The 17,168-nt window shown below is 49.9% G+C and overlaps 1 protein-coding gene across 5 annotated transcripts in view; it reads left to right on the top strand.

Annotated features, from left to right (window-relative positions):
* Positions 1-364: 364 nt before the first annotated feature.
* Positions 365-17,168, top strand: part of LOC139252375 (uncharacterized) — a 336,279-nt gene continuing 319,475 nt past the window's right edge. For 4 of the 5 annotated variants that reach the window (XM_070873357.1, XM_070873359.1, XM_070873358.1 and 1 more), the window contains exon 1: positions 6,407-6,974. In XM_070873357.1, the coding sequence (XP_070729458.1) occupies positions 6,524-6,974 (451 nt within the window). In that variant the 5' untranslated portion in view covers positions 6,407-6,523. Of the gene's footprint in view, positions 567-6,406; positions 6,975-17,168 lie in introns of those variants that run through there. The other variant, XM_070873361.1, reaches the window with a different exon arrangement.

Here is a 17,168-nt window from a genome sequence, read left to right as displayed (position 1 = left end):
GGGGGCTGAGGCTGCAGGATCTCTGTGTGAGGTCCGGGCCTGGGGCTTGCCTGTGGGTGGATTGAGGCTGCAGCTCCAGCTCGGTCGGTGCTGCTCTCTGGGGACCCGGGGCACGGCAGCACCCCGGGGAGCAGCAGCCCGTGGAGTGATGAAGTCTTCCCAGCTCCCACGGACCGTCCCCATCCACCTCCGGCCGAGGAGTGTCGGCCCATCGCCTGCAACGACCCACAAAGGTAAACCGTGCGACTCATCCCCGTGGGATACCTCACCATTGCTCTACCAAGAACAGTTAGCAGTTCCCTGGTGTAGGTACGCAGCTTCGCCGTGACCGGGACCAGCTTGGGTCGTGCAGCTGGGTTAATCCACAGTTTATCAAAAGTTCTCCGACTCATCAACGACGGACCCGAGCCTGTGTCCACTTCCATACTCACAGGGATTCAGTTGATTTTTACTTCCCTTATCACTGGGGGCGAATCGTCAGTACACGTATACAGTCCCAACACCTCATCTTCTTCGACCTGCTCCTCGCTGAACAGTAGATCATCCCCCATCTCCTCAGCCACATGGTGAGTCCGATTTCTTTTATACATACGCTGAAGGTGGCCTTTAACGTGGCAGGTATTGCACGTGTACTCCAAGCAGCATGGTGCTGCTTGATTGGTCCCCCTCAGCGGACTCTGAGTTCCAGGATCCCGAGGTCCGTGCTCTCTGCCCCGGTTTTGTCCGTGGTGGGCGCTATCCTGTGGACAGTGCCTGACGGGTTCGAGCCTATTATCATTTGCTTGGTGCTCCAAGTCGAGGTCATATATGCCCCGCTGATGGTGATGGCCTTTGTCAGAGTGACTGTGGGTTCCGTGGCTAACAGCTTGTAAAGGAGTCCCTCGTGGCCAATCCCCATAACGAAAACGTCCCGTAACGCCTCGTCAAGGTGTGCGCCAAAATCACACGGCGCCGCGAGTCTCTTGAGGTCCGCAGCATATTTGGTGACATCCTGGCCCTCAGGTCTGCAGTGATGGTAAAATTTGTATCTGGCCATGAGGATACTCTCCTTCGGTTTCAACTGGTCATGAATGAGTTCATCCAGCTCCTCGTATGACTTGTCCCTAGCGCTCCCGGGTGCCAGCAAATCCCTGACGAGACAGTAAACCTCATCTCCACAACTGGAGAGCAATATCGCTTTACGCTTCTCTCTCATTGCGTCCGTGTCCTCCGTCAGGTTGTTTGCTGTGAAGTAGTACTCGAGCCTTTCCGTGAAGGCCTCCCAATCATTGCCCACGGTAAAATCCTTTAGCGAGCCCAGAGTAGCCATGGTTGCGTGGAGTTCGTCCGCTTCCTCGTTGCCAATGTGGTGTATGTAGCACACAAATCACTGACTCCACACGGTCTGGTGCAAGTCTAACTGCTGTGACCTTCGTCCTTTATTGTTCAGCTCCAGCGTGCCTCTCAGGTGTGGTGGTCAGCCTTATATAGTGCCTGTTCTAGGTACTTCCAGGTTTCCCACCACAGCGCCCTCTGTGGTGTGGCATAGTGCTTACATTACATTTAAAGTACTGGGATGATACACACATCATTACATAACACTTTCAATGACTAGTGTACAAGGACAGCCAGGTCCCTTTGCACATCGACATTTCCCAAGCCAGCGCTATTTAAATAATACTTTGTCCTTATGTTTTTCCTGCCAAAGTGGATAACTTCACATTTATCCACATTATACTGCATCTGCCATGTGTTTGCCCACTCACTCAACCTATCTAAATCACCTTGCAGTGTCTTTGCTCACAATCCCACCTAGTTTTGTGTCTTCAGCAAACTTGGAAATATTACATTTGGTTCCCTCATCCAAATCATTTATATATTAATCTCCAAAACAGATACATCACCTTGGGTACTGTTGGGGGAGATGACTCATCAGGGGAAGGCAGCAGCAGCCAAGCAGCAGCAGGAAAAAGAGTGGGAAAGCTATAGTGGTAGGGGATTCTATTGTAAGGGGAATAGACAGGCGTTTCTGCGGTTGCAACCGAGACTCCAGGATAGTATGTTGCCTCCCTGGTGCAAGGGTCAAGGATGTCTCGGTGCGGCTGCAGGGCATTCTGGAGGGAGAAGGTGAACAGCCAGTTGTCGTGGTGCATATAGATACCAACGATATAGGTAAAAAATGGGATGAGGTCCTACAAGCTGAATTTAGGAAGCTAGGAGTTAAATTAAAAAGTAGGACCACAGAGGTAGTAATCTCAGGATTGCTACCAGTCAGAGTAGAAATAGCAGGATAGTTAAGATGAATACGTGGTTGAGGAGTGGTGCAAGAGGGAGGGATTCAAATTCCGGGGTCATTGGAAGCGGTTCTGGGGGAGCTGGGACCAGTACAAAACAGACGGTCTGCATCTGGGCAACACGGAACCGATGTCCTAGGGGGAGTGTTTGCTCGTGCTATTGGGGAGGGGTTAAACTAATATGGCAGGGGGATGGGAATCTATGCAGGGAGACTGAGGGAAGTAAAATGGGGGCAGAAGCAAAAGATAGAAAGGAGAAAAGTAAAAGTAGAGGGCAGAGAAATCCAAGGCAAAAATCAAAAAGGGCCACATTACAGCTTAATTCTAAAGGGACAAAGAGTATTAAAAAGAGTGTTAAAAAGAAAGCCTGAAAGCTCTGTGCCTCAATGCAAGGAGTATTCATAATAAGGTGGACGAATTAACTGCGCAGGCAACTATTAACAAATATGATATCATTGAGATTACGGAGACATGGCTCCAGGGTGACCAAAGCTGGGAACTCAACATCCAGGGGTATTCGACATTCAGGAAGGATAGACAGAAAGGAAAAGGAGGTGGGGTAGTGTTGCTGGTTAAAGAGGAAATTAACGCAATAGTAAGAAAGTACATTAGCTTGGATGATGTGCAATCTGTATGGTGGTGCTGCTGAATACCAAAGGGCAGAAAACGCTAGTGGGAGTTGTGTACAGATCACCAAACAGTAGTAGTGAGGTTGGGGATGGCATCAAACAAGAAATTAGGGATGTGTGCAATAAAGGTACAGCAGTTATCATGGGGACTTTAATCTACATATAGATTGGGCTAGCCAAACTGGTAACAATACGGTGGAGGAGGATTTCCTGGAGTGTATTAGGGATGGTTTTCTAGATCAATATGTCGAGGAACCAACTAGAGAGCTGGCCATCCTAGACTGGGTGTTGCGTAATGAGAGAGGACTAATTAGCAATCTTGTTGTGCGAGGGCCCTTGGGAAAGAGTGATCATAATATGGTAGAATTCTTTATTAAGATGGAGTTAATTCAGAGACTAGGGTCCTGAACTTAAGCAAAGATAACTTTGATGGTATGAGACGTGAATTGGCTAGGATAGACTGGAAAATGATACTTAAAGGGTTGACGGTGGATAGGCAATGGCAGACTTTTATAGATCACATGGATGAACTTCAACAATTGTACATTCCTGTCTGGAGTAAAAATAAAATGGGGAAAATGGCTCAACTGTGGCTAACAAGTGAAATTAGGGATAGTGTTAAATCCAAGGAAGAGGCATATAAAATGGCCAGAAAAAGCAGTAAACCTGAGGACTGGGAGAAATTTAGAGTTCAGCAGTGGAGGACAAAGGGTTTAATTAGGAAGGGGAAAATAGAGTATGAGAGGAAGCTTGCAGGGAACATAAAAACTGATTGCAAAAGCTTTTATAGATATGTGAAGAGAAAAAGTTAGTGAAGACAAACATAGGTCCCTTGCAGTCAGAATCAAGTGAATTTATAGTAGGGAACAAAGAAATGGCAGACTAATTGAACAAATACTTTGGTTCTGTCTAAGGAAGACACAAATAACCTTTCGGCAATACTAGGGCTCCGAGGGTCAAGCGAGAAGGAGGAACTGAAGGGAATCCTTATCAGTCAGAAAATTGTGTTAGGGAAATAGATGGGATTGAAGGCCGATAAATCCCCAGGGCCTATTAGGCTGCATCCCAGAGTACTTAAGGAAGTGGTCCTCGAAATAGTGGATGCATTGGTGATCACTTTCCAACATTCTATTGACTCTGGATCAGTTCCTATGGACTGGAGGGTAGCTAATGTAACACCACATTTTAAAAAAGGAGTGAGAGAGAAAACAGTGAATTATAGACCGGTTTGCCTGACATCGGTGGTGGGGAAAATGTTGGAATCAATTATTAAAGATGAAATAGCAGCGCATTTGGAAAGCAGTGACAGGATCGGTCCAAGTCAGCATGGATTTATGAAAGGGAAATCATGCTTGACAAATCTTCTAGAATTTTTTGAGGATGTAACTAGTAGAGTGGACAAGGGAGAACGGGTGGATGTGGTGTATTTGGACTTTCAAAAGACTTTTGACATTGTCCCATACAAGAGATTAGTGTGCAAAATTAAAGCACATGGTATTGGGGGTAATGTATTGACGTGGATAAAGAACTGGTTGGCAGACAGGAAGCAGAGAGTCGGAATAAATGGGTACTTTTCAGAATGGCAGACAATGACTAGTGGGGTGCCGCAGGGTTCAGTGCTGGGCCCCCAGCTATTTACAATATACATTAATGATTTAGATGAAGGAATTGAGTGTAATATCTCCAAGTTGATGCAGATGACTCTAAGCTGGGTGGCAGTGTGAGCTGTGAGGAGGATTCTTGGACAGGTTAGTGAGTGGGCAAATGCATGGCAGATGCAGTATAATGTGGATAAATGTGAGGTTATCCACTTGTTAGCAAAAAGAGGAAGGCAGAATATTATCTGAATGGTGACAGATTAGTAAAAGGGGAGGTGCAATGACACCTGGATGTCATGGTACATCAGTCATTGAAACTTGGCAAGCAGGTACAGCAGGCAGTGAAAAATGGCATGTTGGCCTTCATAGCTATAGGATTTGAGTATTGGAGCAGGGAGGTCTTACTGCAGTTGTACAGGGTCTTGATGCGGCAACACCTTGAGTATTGTGTTCAGTTTTGGTCTCCTAATCTGAGGAAGGACATTCTTGCTATTGAGGGAGTGCAGCGAAGGTTCACCAGACTGATTCCCGGGATGGCAGGACTGACATATCAGGAGAGACTGGATCGAGTGGGCTTGTATTCACTGGAGTTTAGAAGAATGAGAGGGGATATCATAGAAACATACAAAATTCTGTCAGGATTGGACAGGTTAGAGGCAGGAAGAATGTTCCCGATGCTGGGGTTATAGTCTAAGGATAAGGGGTAAGCCATTTAAGACCGAGATGAGGAGAAACTTCTTCACTCGGAGAGTTGTTAACCTGTGGAATTCTCTACCACAGAAAGTTGTAGAAGCCAGTTCGTTAGATATATTCAAAAGAGAGTTAGATATGGCCCTCATGGCTAAAGGGATCAAGGGGTATGGAGGGAAAGCAGGAAAGTGATACCAAGGTTGAATGATCAGCCATGATCTTATTGAATGGTGGTGCAGGCTCGAAGGGCCGAATGGCCTACTCCTGCACCTATTTTCTATGTTTCTATATATTGTGAATAGCTGGGGCCCATGCACTGATCCCCGTGGTACCACACTAGTCACTGCCCGCCACCCTGAAAAAGACCCGTTTATTCCTACTCTCTGTTTCCTATCAGTTAACCAATTTTCAATCCATGCCAATACATTACCCCCAATCGTATGTGCTTTAATTTTGCACAATAACCTCTTATGTGGGCACAATAACCTTATAGATTGAATTGGGTGAAGATGGTGACGGTGGGTTCAGATTCAGATTCACCACCTGCCAGAAGAGCAAGGGTCGGGGTGCAATGGCCACCACACGTTAAAAAAATCCACGCATATGCATCTTCCACCCTTGAGGATGTAGTTCAGGTCCTTCATTGAAACACCTGTGAACTCATCCTTTTTTGGCGTTCAAGCAAGTTATCCTCGTTTCGAGGGACTGCCTATGATAAGAACATAAGAATATAAGAAATAGGAAAAGGAGTAGGCCATATGGCCTCTCGAGCCTGCTCCGCCATTCAATAAGATCATGGCTGATCTGATCATGGACTCAGCTCCACTTTCCCGCCCGCTCCCCATAACCCCTTATCGTTTAAGAAACTGTCTTAAATTTATTCAATGTCCCAGCTTCCACAGCTCTCTGAGGCAGCTTTATCACCCTCAGAGAAATTTCTCCTCATCTCTGTTTTAAATGGGCAGCCCCTTATTCTAAGATCATGCCCTCTAGTTCTAGTCTCCCCTGATGACCTTATAAATGCGTTGTTGTTGTACAAAAATGATTTTGGGGGGAGGCGGGGATTGTGTGTATATATTGCTTCATTCCTGAATAAAGTTTTAGCAAAAATATCCATGGCTCTGGTGCTGTTTATTTGGTGATGTTATCATGGTAAGTACTTTCTAAGTCACAGCTGCAATAAGGCTTGGCGGCAAAACCACTTCCTGCATCGCAGTGACTGAACCAGGAAATTGTCTCTTCGGGTGCGAGAAAGGCAGAGTGTAAACTGGGTTGTTGAGATCAGACAGTAAATCACCAATCTTAGATCTCTGCTCGATTGTATTGGGTGAAGATGGCGACGGCGGATTCAGATTCAGGCTCACCACTTGCCAGAAGAGTAAGGGTCGGCGAGGACGCACATTCTAACTTCACACTGAATTTAAGAGCTGGGAGCTTATCTGTCAGCATCAGCGATAACTTCGTTCGGACTGTTGGCGGGATAATCTGCCCAATTGCTAAAGCAGGGGCGAGTGCTCACGTTCTGAGACAATTGCACTCAATGGGTTTATCCAATACCCTTACAGAATTGGCGGGACTTTATGGCTTGTTCGTGAGAGCAATAAAATCAGGGAGCATCGTAGTTGAGTTTGAGGAAAGCAACCCACTGAGCGAGGACACTTTCAAACTCTTCGTCCAAGAACTCAAGACCAGGCTGCAGGAACTGATGGCCTCTGGTAACTTCTGGATCGAGAGAATTCAAGACCCTGCGAATGCTGGAGCCCCATTGGAGCCACTGATCTCCGGTAACTCGGTTTATATTCACAGGAGGGGGCTGAACCGTGGCCGGATTTTACGGGGCTATGACCTTGAACAGTCTCTCTGTCTATCTCTCTCCCCCAGTCTCTCTCTCCCTCTCTTCACCCCGCCCCACGCTCGCTTTCTCTTTCTCTCTCCCTCCCTCCCGACCTCCAACCAGGCTCTGTCTCTCTTTTCTCCTGTCTCCCCCCCAAACCAGGCTCTCTGTCTCCCTTTCCCCCAGTCTATCTCTCTCTCCCCGTGTGTCTCTGTCCTCCTTTCCCCCAGTCTATCTCTCTCTCCCCGTGTGTCTCTGTCCTATCCTCCCCCCAGGCTCTCTCGCGCTCTCTCTCTCTCTCTCCCCCAGTGTGTCCCGCAAGTCCCCGGTTTTCACATCTGCGAAAACCCGGAATTTGCGATTTGTAATTTCAGTTTCACACATCATCCGCATCTGTAGGAAATTGACTTCGGCTGGCGGAGAGCTGGACTGTTTGCTCAGCGAACGCCCATGAAACTCTTACGCCTGGTAACATCAGGCACAGGGTCTCCTTTTACCAGCGTAAGGGTTTTAATAAATATTAAACTAACATTTTAAAAATCACTTAAACAGTCAATAACTTTTCAAATTAGTTTGTTATTTTTGGCCCCTTTAAAAAATGTAAAATTTATTAATAAAAAATTGGAAATTTTTGTTTTAAAAGAAAAGACTAACATTTATATAGCGCCGTTTACGACCACCGGACGTCGCAAAGCACTTTACAGCCAATTAAGTACTTTTGGAATGTAGTCACTGTTGTAAATAAATGTTTAATTTAATTGTATTTTTGTTAATTTTAAACATGTGATTTATTTTTATTTAGATTGTGTGAAAAATTATTTCTGTATTTTCGATTATGCTTATTGGGAATCCGTTCGCAAACTAAATCCCCATAAGCATTACGAGAATCCCCTTTGTGATTAGTTGGGCCAGCTCACGTAATTCAGGGTTGCTTGCAAATCGCATGCATCCCTGGGATACATGGGCCTTTAGGCTCTCTCACTTTCTCCTCCCCACCCCCAGGTGCTTTCTCTCTCTCTCTCGCTCTTCCCCTCCCACCACAGGCTCTGTCTTCTCTCCCACTCTGTCTCGCTCACTCTCTCCCCTCCCCCCCCCCCCCGCCGCAGACTTTGTTCCCCCGCCCCTGTCTATCTCTGTAAAGTCCTGTCCCCTCAGTACAGATTCACACAAGGCATGTAGTGAAGGAAGTCAAAGTCACTCTGGACCTGCACCTTTATTTCACAGTTCTGGAATGCTGCACTTGCCTGAGACCTGCCCTTATATACCTGTCTCTTGCAAGTGCACCCCTGGTGGTAAGGTATGCTGGTGGTTACAGGTCATATCTTATTACAGTCATGTATAGCATGTTAGGATACAGTTATATATAATAATGTAAGATACATGACATCACCCTCCCCCAAGACCTTATTGTCTTTATAGGTTCAGTCTCTCAGGTGGTCTACGCTCTCGCATGGAGCGTCTGAGTTGTGGTTCAGTTGTTTGCCTTGGTGTCTGTTTTTCTTTGGGTGTGGTTGCTGGTATCTCGCCTGGGCTGTCTGTTTCGATTGGTGTGATTGTTGTTGACTCACCGGGCTGTCTGTTGGGATTGCCCTTTCCTCAGGTTGTTCCCTCTGTCTGTCCACCAGGTGTGGTGTGAGTTTCACATTGTAGTCTGCCTCTGGTTCTGCAGTGTTGTTGGTAAATCTGCTTTTGACTTGGTCTACATGCCTCCGGCAGGTTTTGCCATTGTTCATTTGTACTACCAGTAGCCTGTTTCCTTCCTTGCCCGTTACTGTCCCTGCAAGCCATTTGGGACCCCTGCCATAGTTTAGTACAAACACTTTGTCCCCTATCTCATTCCATCTCCCCCTCGAATTTCTATCATGGAACTCAGTCAGCTTACGGTGTTTTGCCTCAACGATTTTGTGCATGTCTGGGAGGATTAATGAGAGCCTTGTTTTTAAAGTCCTTTTCATCAACAATTGCATGGGGGTGATCCCAGTCAATGAGTGCGGACGAGATCTGTATGCCAGCAGCAGTCGCGACAGGCGACCCTGCAGCGTGGGACCTTGGATTTTAAGCATGCCTTGTTTAATGATTTGCACTGCTCTCTCCACCTGGCCGTTGGAGGCCGGCTTGAACGGTGCCTTCTTGATGTGATTTATGCCGTAGTCAATTATAAAGTCTTGGAATTCTGCGCTGGTGAAGCACGGCCCATTTTTACTGACCAATATGTCCGGGATTCCGTGCGTTGCAAACATGGTTGCGAGGCTCTCCACAGTGGTGGAGGTTGTGCTCGATTTTAAAATGGTGCATTCGATCCACTTTGAAAATGCATCTACAACTACGAGGAACATTTTGCCCATGAATGGGCCCGCATAGTCTACACGCACCCGCGACCACGGTTTGGTAGGCCAGGGGCTCAGTGGAGCCTCCTTGGGGGCATTGCTGAGTTGGGCACAAATGGTGCACCTTCGGATGCAGAGATCCAGGTCCGCGTCAATACCAGGCCACCAGACGTGGGATCTGGCTATGGCCTTCATGAGAACAATCCCTGGGTGCTCGCGGTGGAGCTCCCGGACAAATGCCTCTCTGCCTCGCAAAGGCATGACTACTCGGCTGCCCCACATCAGGCAGTCTGCTTGTAGTGATCGCTCATGCATGCGCCTGTGAAAGGGTTTTAATTCCTCGGGGCAGGCATCGCGAGCCTCTGCCCAGTCACCGTAGGACACATCTTTTTACTAAGGATAACGTGGGGTCGCTGGCCGTCCAGGCTCTGATTTGGCGAGCCGTCATGGGCGAACCTGTGGACTCAAAGGCATTGATTGTCATGACTATCTCACAGTCCTGTTCGTCAGACCCTTCCGTGGTCGCCAGGGGTAGCCTGCTGAGTGCGTCGGCACAGTTGTCTGTGCCTGGTCTGTGCCTTATGGTATAGTCAGTCGTAGGACGCCACCATGAGTGCCCACCGTTGAATTTGCGCCGAGGCGTTGGCGTTTATTGCCTTGCTCTCGGATAGGAGGGGCTTGTGGTCAGTTTCTAACGCGAACTTGGCCCCGAAAAGGTATTGGTGCATCTTTTTGACACCGTACACGCATGCGAACGCCTCCTTCTCTACCATTCCGTACCCGCGCTCCGCCCGCAAAAGTGACCTGGAGGCATAAGCTATGGGTTGTAATTTGCCCGCACTATTGACATGTTGCAAAACGCACCCGACCCCATACGCTGACGCATCGCATGTGAGAACTAGCTTTTTACCTGGGTCAAAGAAAGTCAAAACACTGTTGGAACACAGAAGGTTGCGTGCCTTATTGAAGGCGCGTTCCTGGGTGTGCCCCCAAAACCAATCGCACCCCTTTCTGAGTAGTACGTGGAGAGGCTCCAGCAGCGTGCTTAAGTTCTGCATAAAGTTCCCAAAGTAATTGAGTAGCCCGAGAAAGGCGCGCAGTTCTGAGACATTCCGGGGCCTGGGTGCCAGGACAATTGCTTCTGTTTTGGACTCTGTTGGGCGGATTCCATCAGCGGCAATCCTTCTGCCCAAAAATTCAACCTCGGGTGCGAGAAACAGGCACTTGCATTTCTTGACTCGTAGGCCTACCCGATCCAACCACTTTAGTCCTTCCTCCAAATTACGGAGATGGGAGACGGTGTCCCTGCCCGTGATAAGTATGTCGTCTTGAAATACAACCGTCCCCGGGATGGACTTGAGCAGACTCTCCATGTTGCACTGGAATATGGCAGCTGCTGACCTGATGCCGAATGGGCATTGATTGTACATGAAAAGGCCTCGATGTGTGTTGATGGTGGTGAGTAGCTTGGATTCCTCGGTCAATTCTTGCGTCATATATGCAGATGTGAGGTCTAATTTTGAGAAAAGTTTACCTTCAGCCAATGTGGCAAATAAGTCCTCCGCTCTGGGCAGCGGGTACTGGTCCTGTCGGGAGACTCTGTTTATGGTAGATTTGTAATCCTTAGAGATTCATACGGATCCATCAGGCTTCATGACTGGGACGATGGGACTTGCCCAGTTGCTAAATTCCACAGGTGATATAATGCCTTCCCGCAGAAGCCTGCCTCGTTCGTGTTCAATCTTTTCCCTCATCACATAGGGTACAGCTCTGGCCTTGTGATGAACTGGTCTAGCATCCTGTGCGATGTAGATTTTGACTTTGGCCCCTTTGAAAGTGCCCACACCTGGCTGAAAGAGATGTTCAAATCGCTTTATAACTGTTGAGCAGGAGGTCCGTTCCTCTAATGACATGGCATGGACATCATCCCATTTCCAGTTTAGTTTTGCCAGCCAGCTTCTCCCCAGCAGTGCTGGGGGGTCTCCGGGGACAATCCACAGAGGAAGTCGGTTCACTGTCCCTTTGTGTGTGACAGAGAGCATGGCGCTGCCGAGGATGGTACGAATTCTTTGGTATAGGTCCTTAGTGTGGTGTCGACCCTTGTGAGTTTTGGTCTGTCTCTTATGCGGCCACAGTTGTTCAAATTGTTGAGCGCCCATGAGATTGACTTGCTCCCGTATCCAACTCCATGTTGACAGATATTCCGTTGAGTAGGACCCTCATCATTATAGGAGGCATCCTGTTGTAGGAGCAGCGGCCATTGATAGTGTTGACCCGCTGTACACCGGTGTCCCGGGTACTGTCCCCACCATCTTCTCGTCCGCTTTCCGACCCATCCGATTCATATACCAGCCGAGCTGCTGTTTTTTTGCACATGCAGGCCAAATGCCCTGTATATTCACAATTTCTGCAAACAGCCTGCTGAAATCGACATCCCCTTGCTGAATGCCCACCCCCACACCTCCAGCACAGACCTGTTCCATTGTTCAAAGTGTTCCCAAAGAATGAGCTGCGTCTGGCTGATCTTTCTCTTGAGCTTCTCTCAGTTTGTAGTTGATTGCTCGCATTGTGGATTGATGAGGTGTGGCCCTTGATGGCTATTGCCTGCTGTCGAGAACCTGTTCTCCCGGTTTTGTCTGTGTGTGAGGGTAGCAGCTTGTTTAGTGCTGTGAACTTCTTGTTCCAATATTTCGTTAGTTGTCGTACCTGCATTGTAAATCAACCTCGTTGCTTCTTCCTCTACCAAGAATGTCTGTGCGACCAGTGCTGCTGCCTCTAAGGTCAGGTTCTTGGTCTCTATGAGCTTTCGGAATATGCCTGCGTGGCCTATTCCTTCAATGAAAAAGTCTCTCAGCATTTCTCTCCTCAGTTCATCGGAGAACTCGCATAAACTAGCCAACCTCCGAAGTTCTGCCACGAAGTCGGGTATGCTCTGGCCCACACAGCGTCTGTAGTTGTAGAACCTGTGTCTGGCCATGTGTAGGCTGCTCGCTGGCTTCAGGTGGTCCCTTACCAGTGTGCTCAATTCTTCAAACGACTTGCTTGCTGGTTTCTCGGGTGCCAACAGATCCTTCATTAAAGCTTGTTTTCGAGCCACAGCTGGTGAAGAGATGGACTCTTCCCTTGTCTGCCTTATTGTCGCCTAACCAGTCTTTGGTTACAAAGCTTTGCTGGAGCCTTTCTATAAAGTCCTCCCAATTGTCTCCCGCATTGTACTTTTCATCTGATCCTTTGTTCGCCATTCTGTGGATTCTGTAATCCCGTAACCCGTCACCACAGTAAAGTCCTGTCCCCTCAGTACAGATTCACACGAGGCATGTAGTGAAGTCAAGGTCACTCTGGACCTGCACCTTTATTTCACAGCTCTGGAATGCTGCACTTGCATGAGACCTGTCCTTATATACCTGTCTCTTGCAAGTGCATCCCTGGTGGTAAGGTATGCTGGTGGTTACAGGTCATATCTTATTACAGTCATGTATAGCATGTTAGGATACAGTTATATATAATAATGTAAGATACATGACAATCTCTCACTCTCTCTTTCTCTCTCCCCCAGTCTCTCTCCCTCTCTTTCCTCCCCCCCCCCCCCCCCCCCCCACCACCATCCCCTCCCCCCTCCTCACCCCAGGCTTGCTCGCTTTCTCTCTCTCTCCCCCTGTCTGTTTCTCTCTCTCTCCCTCCCCCCCGACCTCCCCCCTCTCCCCCAAACCAGGCTCTCTGTCTCCCTTTCCCGCAGTCTATCTCTCTCTCTCTCTCTCTCCCCAGTGTGTCTCTGTCCCCTCCTCGCCCCTCCCCCCGCCCCCAGGCTCTCTCCCTCGCTCTCTCCGCCTGTCTGTCTCTACCCCAGTCTCTCTCCGTCCGCCAGTTTCTCCCTCTCTCTCCCCCCCCTCCCACCCCAACCAGGCTGTCTTTCTCCTTCCCCCCCCCCCCCCCCCAAAAGCGCTTCATCTCTCTCCCTCAGTCTCTTCCCCCCACCCACTCCCCCCACCCGTGTCTCTCTCTCTCTCTCTCTCTCTCTCTCTCTCTCTCTCTCTCTCTCTCTCTCTCTCTCTCTCTCTCTCTCTCTCTCTCTCTCTCTCTCTCTCTCTCTCTCTCTCCCCCCCCTCCCCATCTCTTTCTCCCCCCCCCCCCCCCCCCCCCAACCAGGCTGTCTTTCTCCTTTTCCCCCCCCCCCCCAAAGCACTCCATCTCTCTCCCTCAGTCTCTTCCCCCCACCCGTGTCTCTCTCTCTCTCTCCCCCCCCTCCCGTCTCTTCCTACCCCCCCCCCCGCCCCCGCCCAGACACATCTCTTTCTCTCCCAGGCTCTCTCTTCGCCCCCCCACCCCCCCCCGCCCAGGCTTCCTCTTTCGCCCCAGGCTCTCTCTCCACACCTGTCCTTCTGTCTCTCTCTCACTCTCTTTCCTCTCTCTCTCTCCCCCTCTATCTTCCCCCCCCCCCCACTGCCCAGTATGTCTCTCTTCCCCCGCCCCGTCTCTCTCTCTATCTCCCTCCCCCACCCACCCCCCCATTTCCTCCCTCCCCACCCCCAGACTTTCTCTCTCTCTCCGCCACGCCCCACCCAGGGTTCGTTGTCTCTCTCTTTCCCAGCCTGTCTGATCTCTCTCTCTCTCTCTCTCTTTTCCCCCTGCCTGTTTTTCTCTCTCTTCCCCCTGCCTGTTTTTCTCTCTCTTTCCCATCTCTCTCTCTCCCTCCCCCCTCTCCTGCAGACTCTGTCTCTCCTTCCCCGTGTCTCTCTCTCTCTCTCTCTCTCTCTCTCTCTCTCTCTCCTCCCCCCCGCCCCAGGCGCGCGCCGCTCTCTCTCTCCTCTCTCTCCCCCCACGCCATCCCCAAGCTCTCTCGCTCTCTCTCCCCCTCGCCCCCCCCCCAGGCTCACATTTGCTGCCCCACCCTCCCTCAGGTTCTCTCTCTCCCCCTCCCCCCCACCACAGACTGTCTCTCTTCTTCCACCCTTCCCCCCAGGTGCTCTCTCTCTCACTTTCTCCCTCTCTCTTCCCCCTCCCCACCCCCAAAGCGCTCTATCTCTCTCTCTCTCTCCACTAGTCTCTTCCCCCCACCCCCGCCGTTTCTCTCTCTCTTCTCCCACTCCCACGTCTCTCTCTTCCCCTCGTCTCTCTCTCTCTTCTCCCCTTCCCCCCCCCCTCAGACTTTCTCTCTCTCTCCTCCCCCTTCCCTCCCAGACGCTCTCTCTTTTTCTCTCTCTCTCTCTCTCTTCCCCCCCCTAGTCTCTTTCTCCCCCAAGGCTCTCACCCCCTAGGCTCTCTTCCAACCCCCCACACTTTCTCTCTCTCCCCCGCCCCCCCCCATATCACCCCCCCCCCCCCGCAGGTTCGCTGTCTCTCTCTCCCCCAATCTCTCTCTCTCCCCTTCCCCCCCAGGCGCGTTCTCTCTCTCTCCCCTTCCCCCCCAGGCGCGTTCTCTCCCTTTCTCTCTCTCCCTCAGTGTCTCGTTCTCTCTTTCTCCCCCCCACCTCAGGCGCTCTCTCTCTCTCTCTCTCTCTCTCTCTCTCTCTCTCTCTCTCTCTCTCTCTCTCTCTCTCTCTCTCTCTCTCTCTCTCTCTCTCTCTCTCTCTCTCTCTCTCTTCCCACCCCCACCGCCCGCCTGCCCCAGGCGCCCTCTCTCTCTCCCCCTCTCTCTCTCTTCCCCCCCAGACGCTCTCTTTCTCGCTCCCTCTCTCCCCCAGTCTCTCTCTCTCTCGCTCTTTTCCCCCCCCCAGAGGCTCTCTGACTCTTCACCCACCGCCCCCCCCCCCCCCCCAGGCTCTCTTTCCCCGCCCCCCCCCCCCCGGCTCTCTTCCACTCACCTCTCCCCCCACCCCAGGCTCTCTTTCCTCCCCCCCCCCCCCTACCTTCCAGGCTCTCTGTCTCTCTCTCTCTATCCTCCCCCGCCCCAGGCTATCTCTTCTCCCCAGCCTCTCTCTCTCTCTATCCTCCCCCGCCCCAGGCTATCTCTTCTCCCCAGGCTCTCTCTCTCTCTCTCTCTCTCCTCCCCTGCTCTCTTATCCTTCCACCTCCCTTGCTATCTTATCCTTCCACCTCCCTCTCGGCCCCCTCGCCGAGCTTGTGCCGGAGCAGAGAAAAGACAAGTCAACAGTCTCAGGCCTCAGCCCCTTCAATGACAATAAAGCAACACCATAGTGACCACTGGAACCTGGATGGTGATGCTATTAGCAAGTCTTTCACTATCCCATGTTCCTAATCGCTTTCTGCACTCCTGTGGAGTGAATGGTTTGGGGCCGACGGAGGACGGGGGCGGAGCTTGACAGACACATGCGCATTCGCAGAACTCAGCCTCCGATTTTTGCTGAGTCTAATGGCCTGCACCGCCCACCCACGCCCACTACATTTTCATGAAATTCGCGCTGGAGGATCTCAGCGGCAGCGGGCTGTAAAATATGAAGGGCCGCCCGAATACCGCCAAGAAACAGTCATCATCAATTTCGGGCTCTTAAACTAGAACTCTGATCAGAATGTTTAACGTTACCATTATGTACAAGATATTTTACTGGATACTGACATCAGTCACCACGAGTGACTGTTGTATGCCATGTGGCTGTAAGATATTTAATTCTGTCACCAGGTTGCTGGGAGGTCCCCCTCTCTCCATCTCCCACTTCCAGCAGCTCTCCACCTCCGCTTAATTCCAGAGCATCCTGCTCTGCTGGCATCAAATGCAGTGTAAATTGAAGGGCCATCTCTGGTTCTCAGTCTCTCCCTGTTGTTTTGTGCTCTCTGCAAGAAGGGAAAGAAAGAAGCGAAAGATGGAATGAGTGTAGGGATGAATGTGCTACATCTGTAGAGGGTGACTATGAAGGACTCAAATGGCCTCCTTCTGTGGCATTACTTTCTATGATTGCATTAGGATGAGGGGGATTGGATACAGAAGGATTGTAAATGTGGCAGAGGGATGGAGATAGGAAATCATGGGAAAATAGCTAAAGAAATGTCAAGATGCAGACATTGCAGAATCAACAGAAAAAAAGGGGGTTACTGAGAGTTGAGGTTAAACACAGGTCACGGGAAAGAAAAAGCAATCACAGATAGGAGAAGGTAACGTAATGGTTTTCACTAATAAGGAGGGGAGAATAACGTAATGCTTTTTACTGATAAGAGGGAAATAGGTTTTACTGATAAAGAAGAAGAATTTAATGAGGCTATAAACAAGCTGACCTCGGGGCCAGCTCTAATTAGGAGTCCTCCTCGCCTGCCATTGAACATACTCGGGGGGGGGGGGGGGGAAGAAAAGGAGTGGACAGACCAAGTGCTGATCAAATGTGTTATGTTTTGAAAATGTATAACTACTGTGCTTTTCGCACTGTAAAGGGGCTTGTCCAGAGGAAGGTAAACAGGCTCTGATTGAGAGTGTTCCTTTGTCTTGACAAGTCCCGGCCGGAGAATCTTCAATAAAGGTCTTTTACAGAAAATGCAAGAAGGTGTTCGCGTCAGTGTATTCGCTGAGACAGATTGAGGGAAAAAGAATCCATATTAACAGTGTCAGTGGTGGGCAGTCAGATGGGGATGTGAGTAGATGCATAGAGACTGAGCGATGGATGCACCAAGGTATGTTGGTGTGAGGAGTGACGGTGCAGGAGTAGGTTTGGGAAGGCAGAGTGACACGCACATGAGGATGTAGTTGAATGTGGCATTCCACTCATTTTTCCTGACTACATGAGATCATTCAAACTCTTTCTGCATTGAATCCAGGAGTGGCTGCGCACTTCTTGTACAATCTCCAGCCATGCTCTCTTTATTTCAGTGGCTGGCCTCTTGCTGCCGTCACCAGGGAAGAGGTCCTCCTTCCTTTACCTCACTACCAGAGG

This window comes from Pristiophorus japonicus, unplaced genomic scaffold, assembly GCF_044704955.1.
Source record: "Pristiophorus japonicus isolate sPriJap1 unplaced genomic scaffold, sPriJap1.hap1 HAP1_SCAFFOLD_461, whole genome shotgun sequence".
In the NCBI taxonomy this organism is placed as follows: Eukaryota; Metazoa; Chordata; class Chondrichthyes; family Pristiophoridae; genus Pristiophorus; species Pristiophorus japonicus.
Note: the sequence above shows the minus strand (reverse complement) of the source record. Positions and strands in the feature narration are given on the sequence as shown.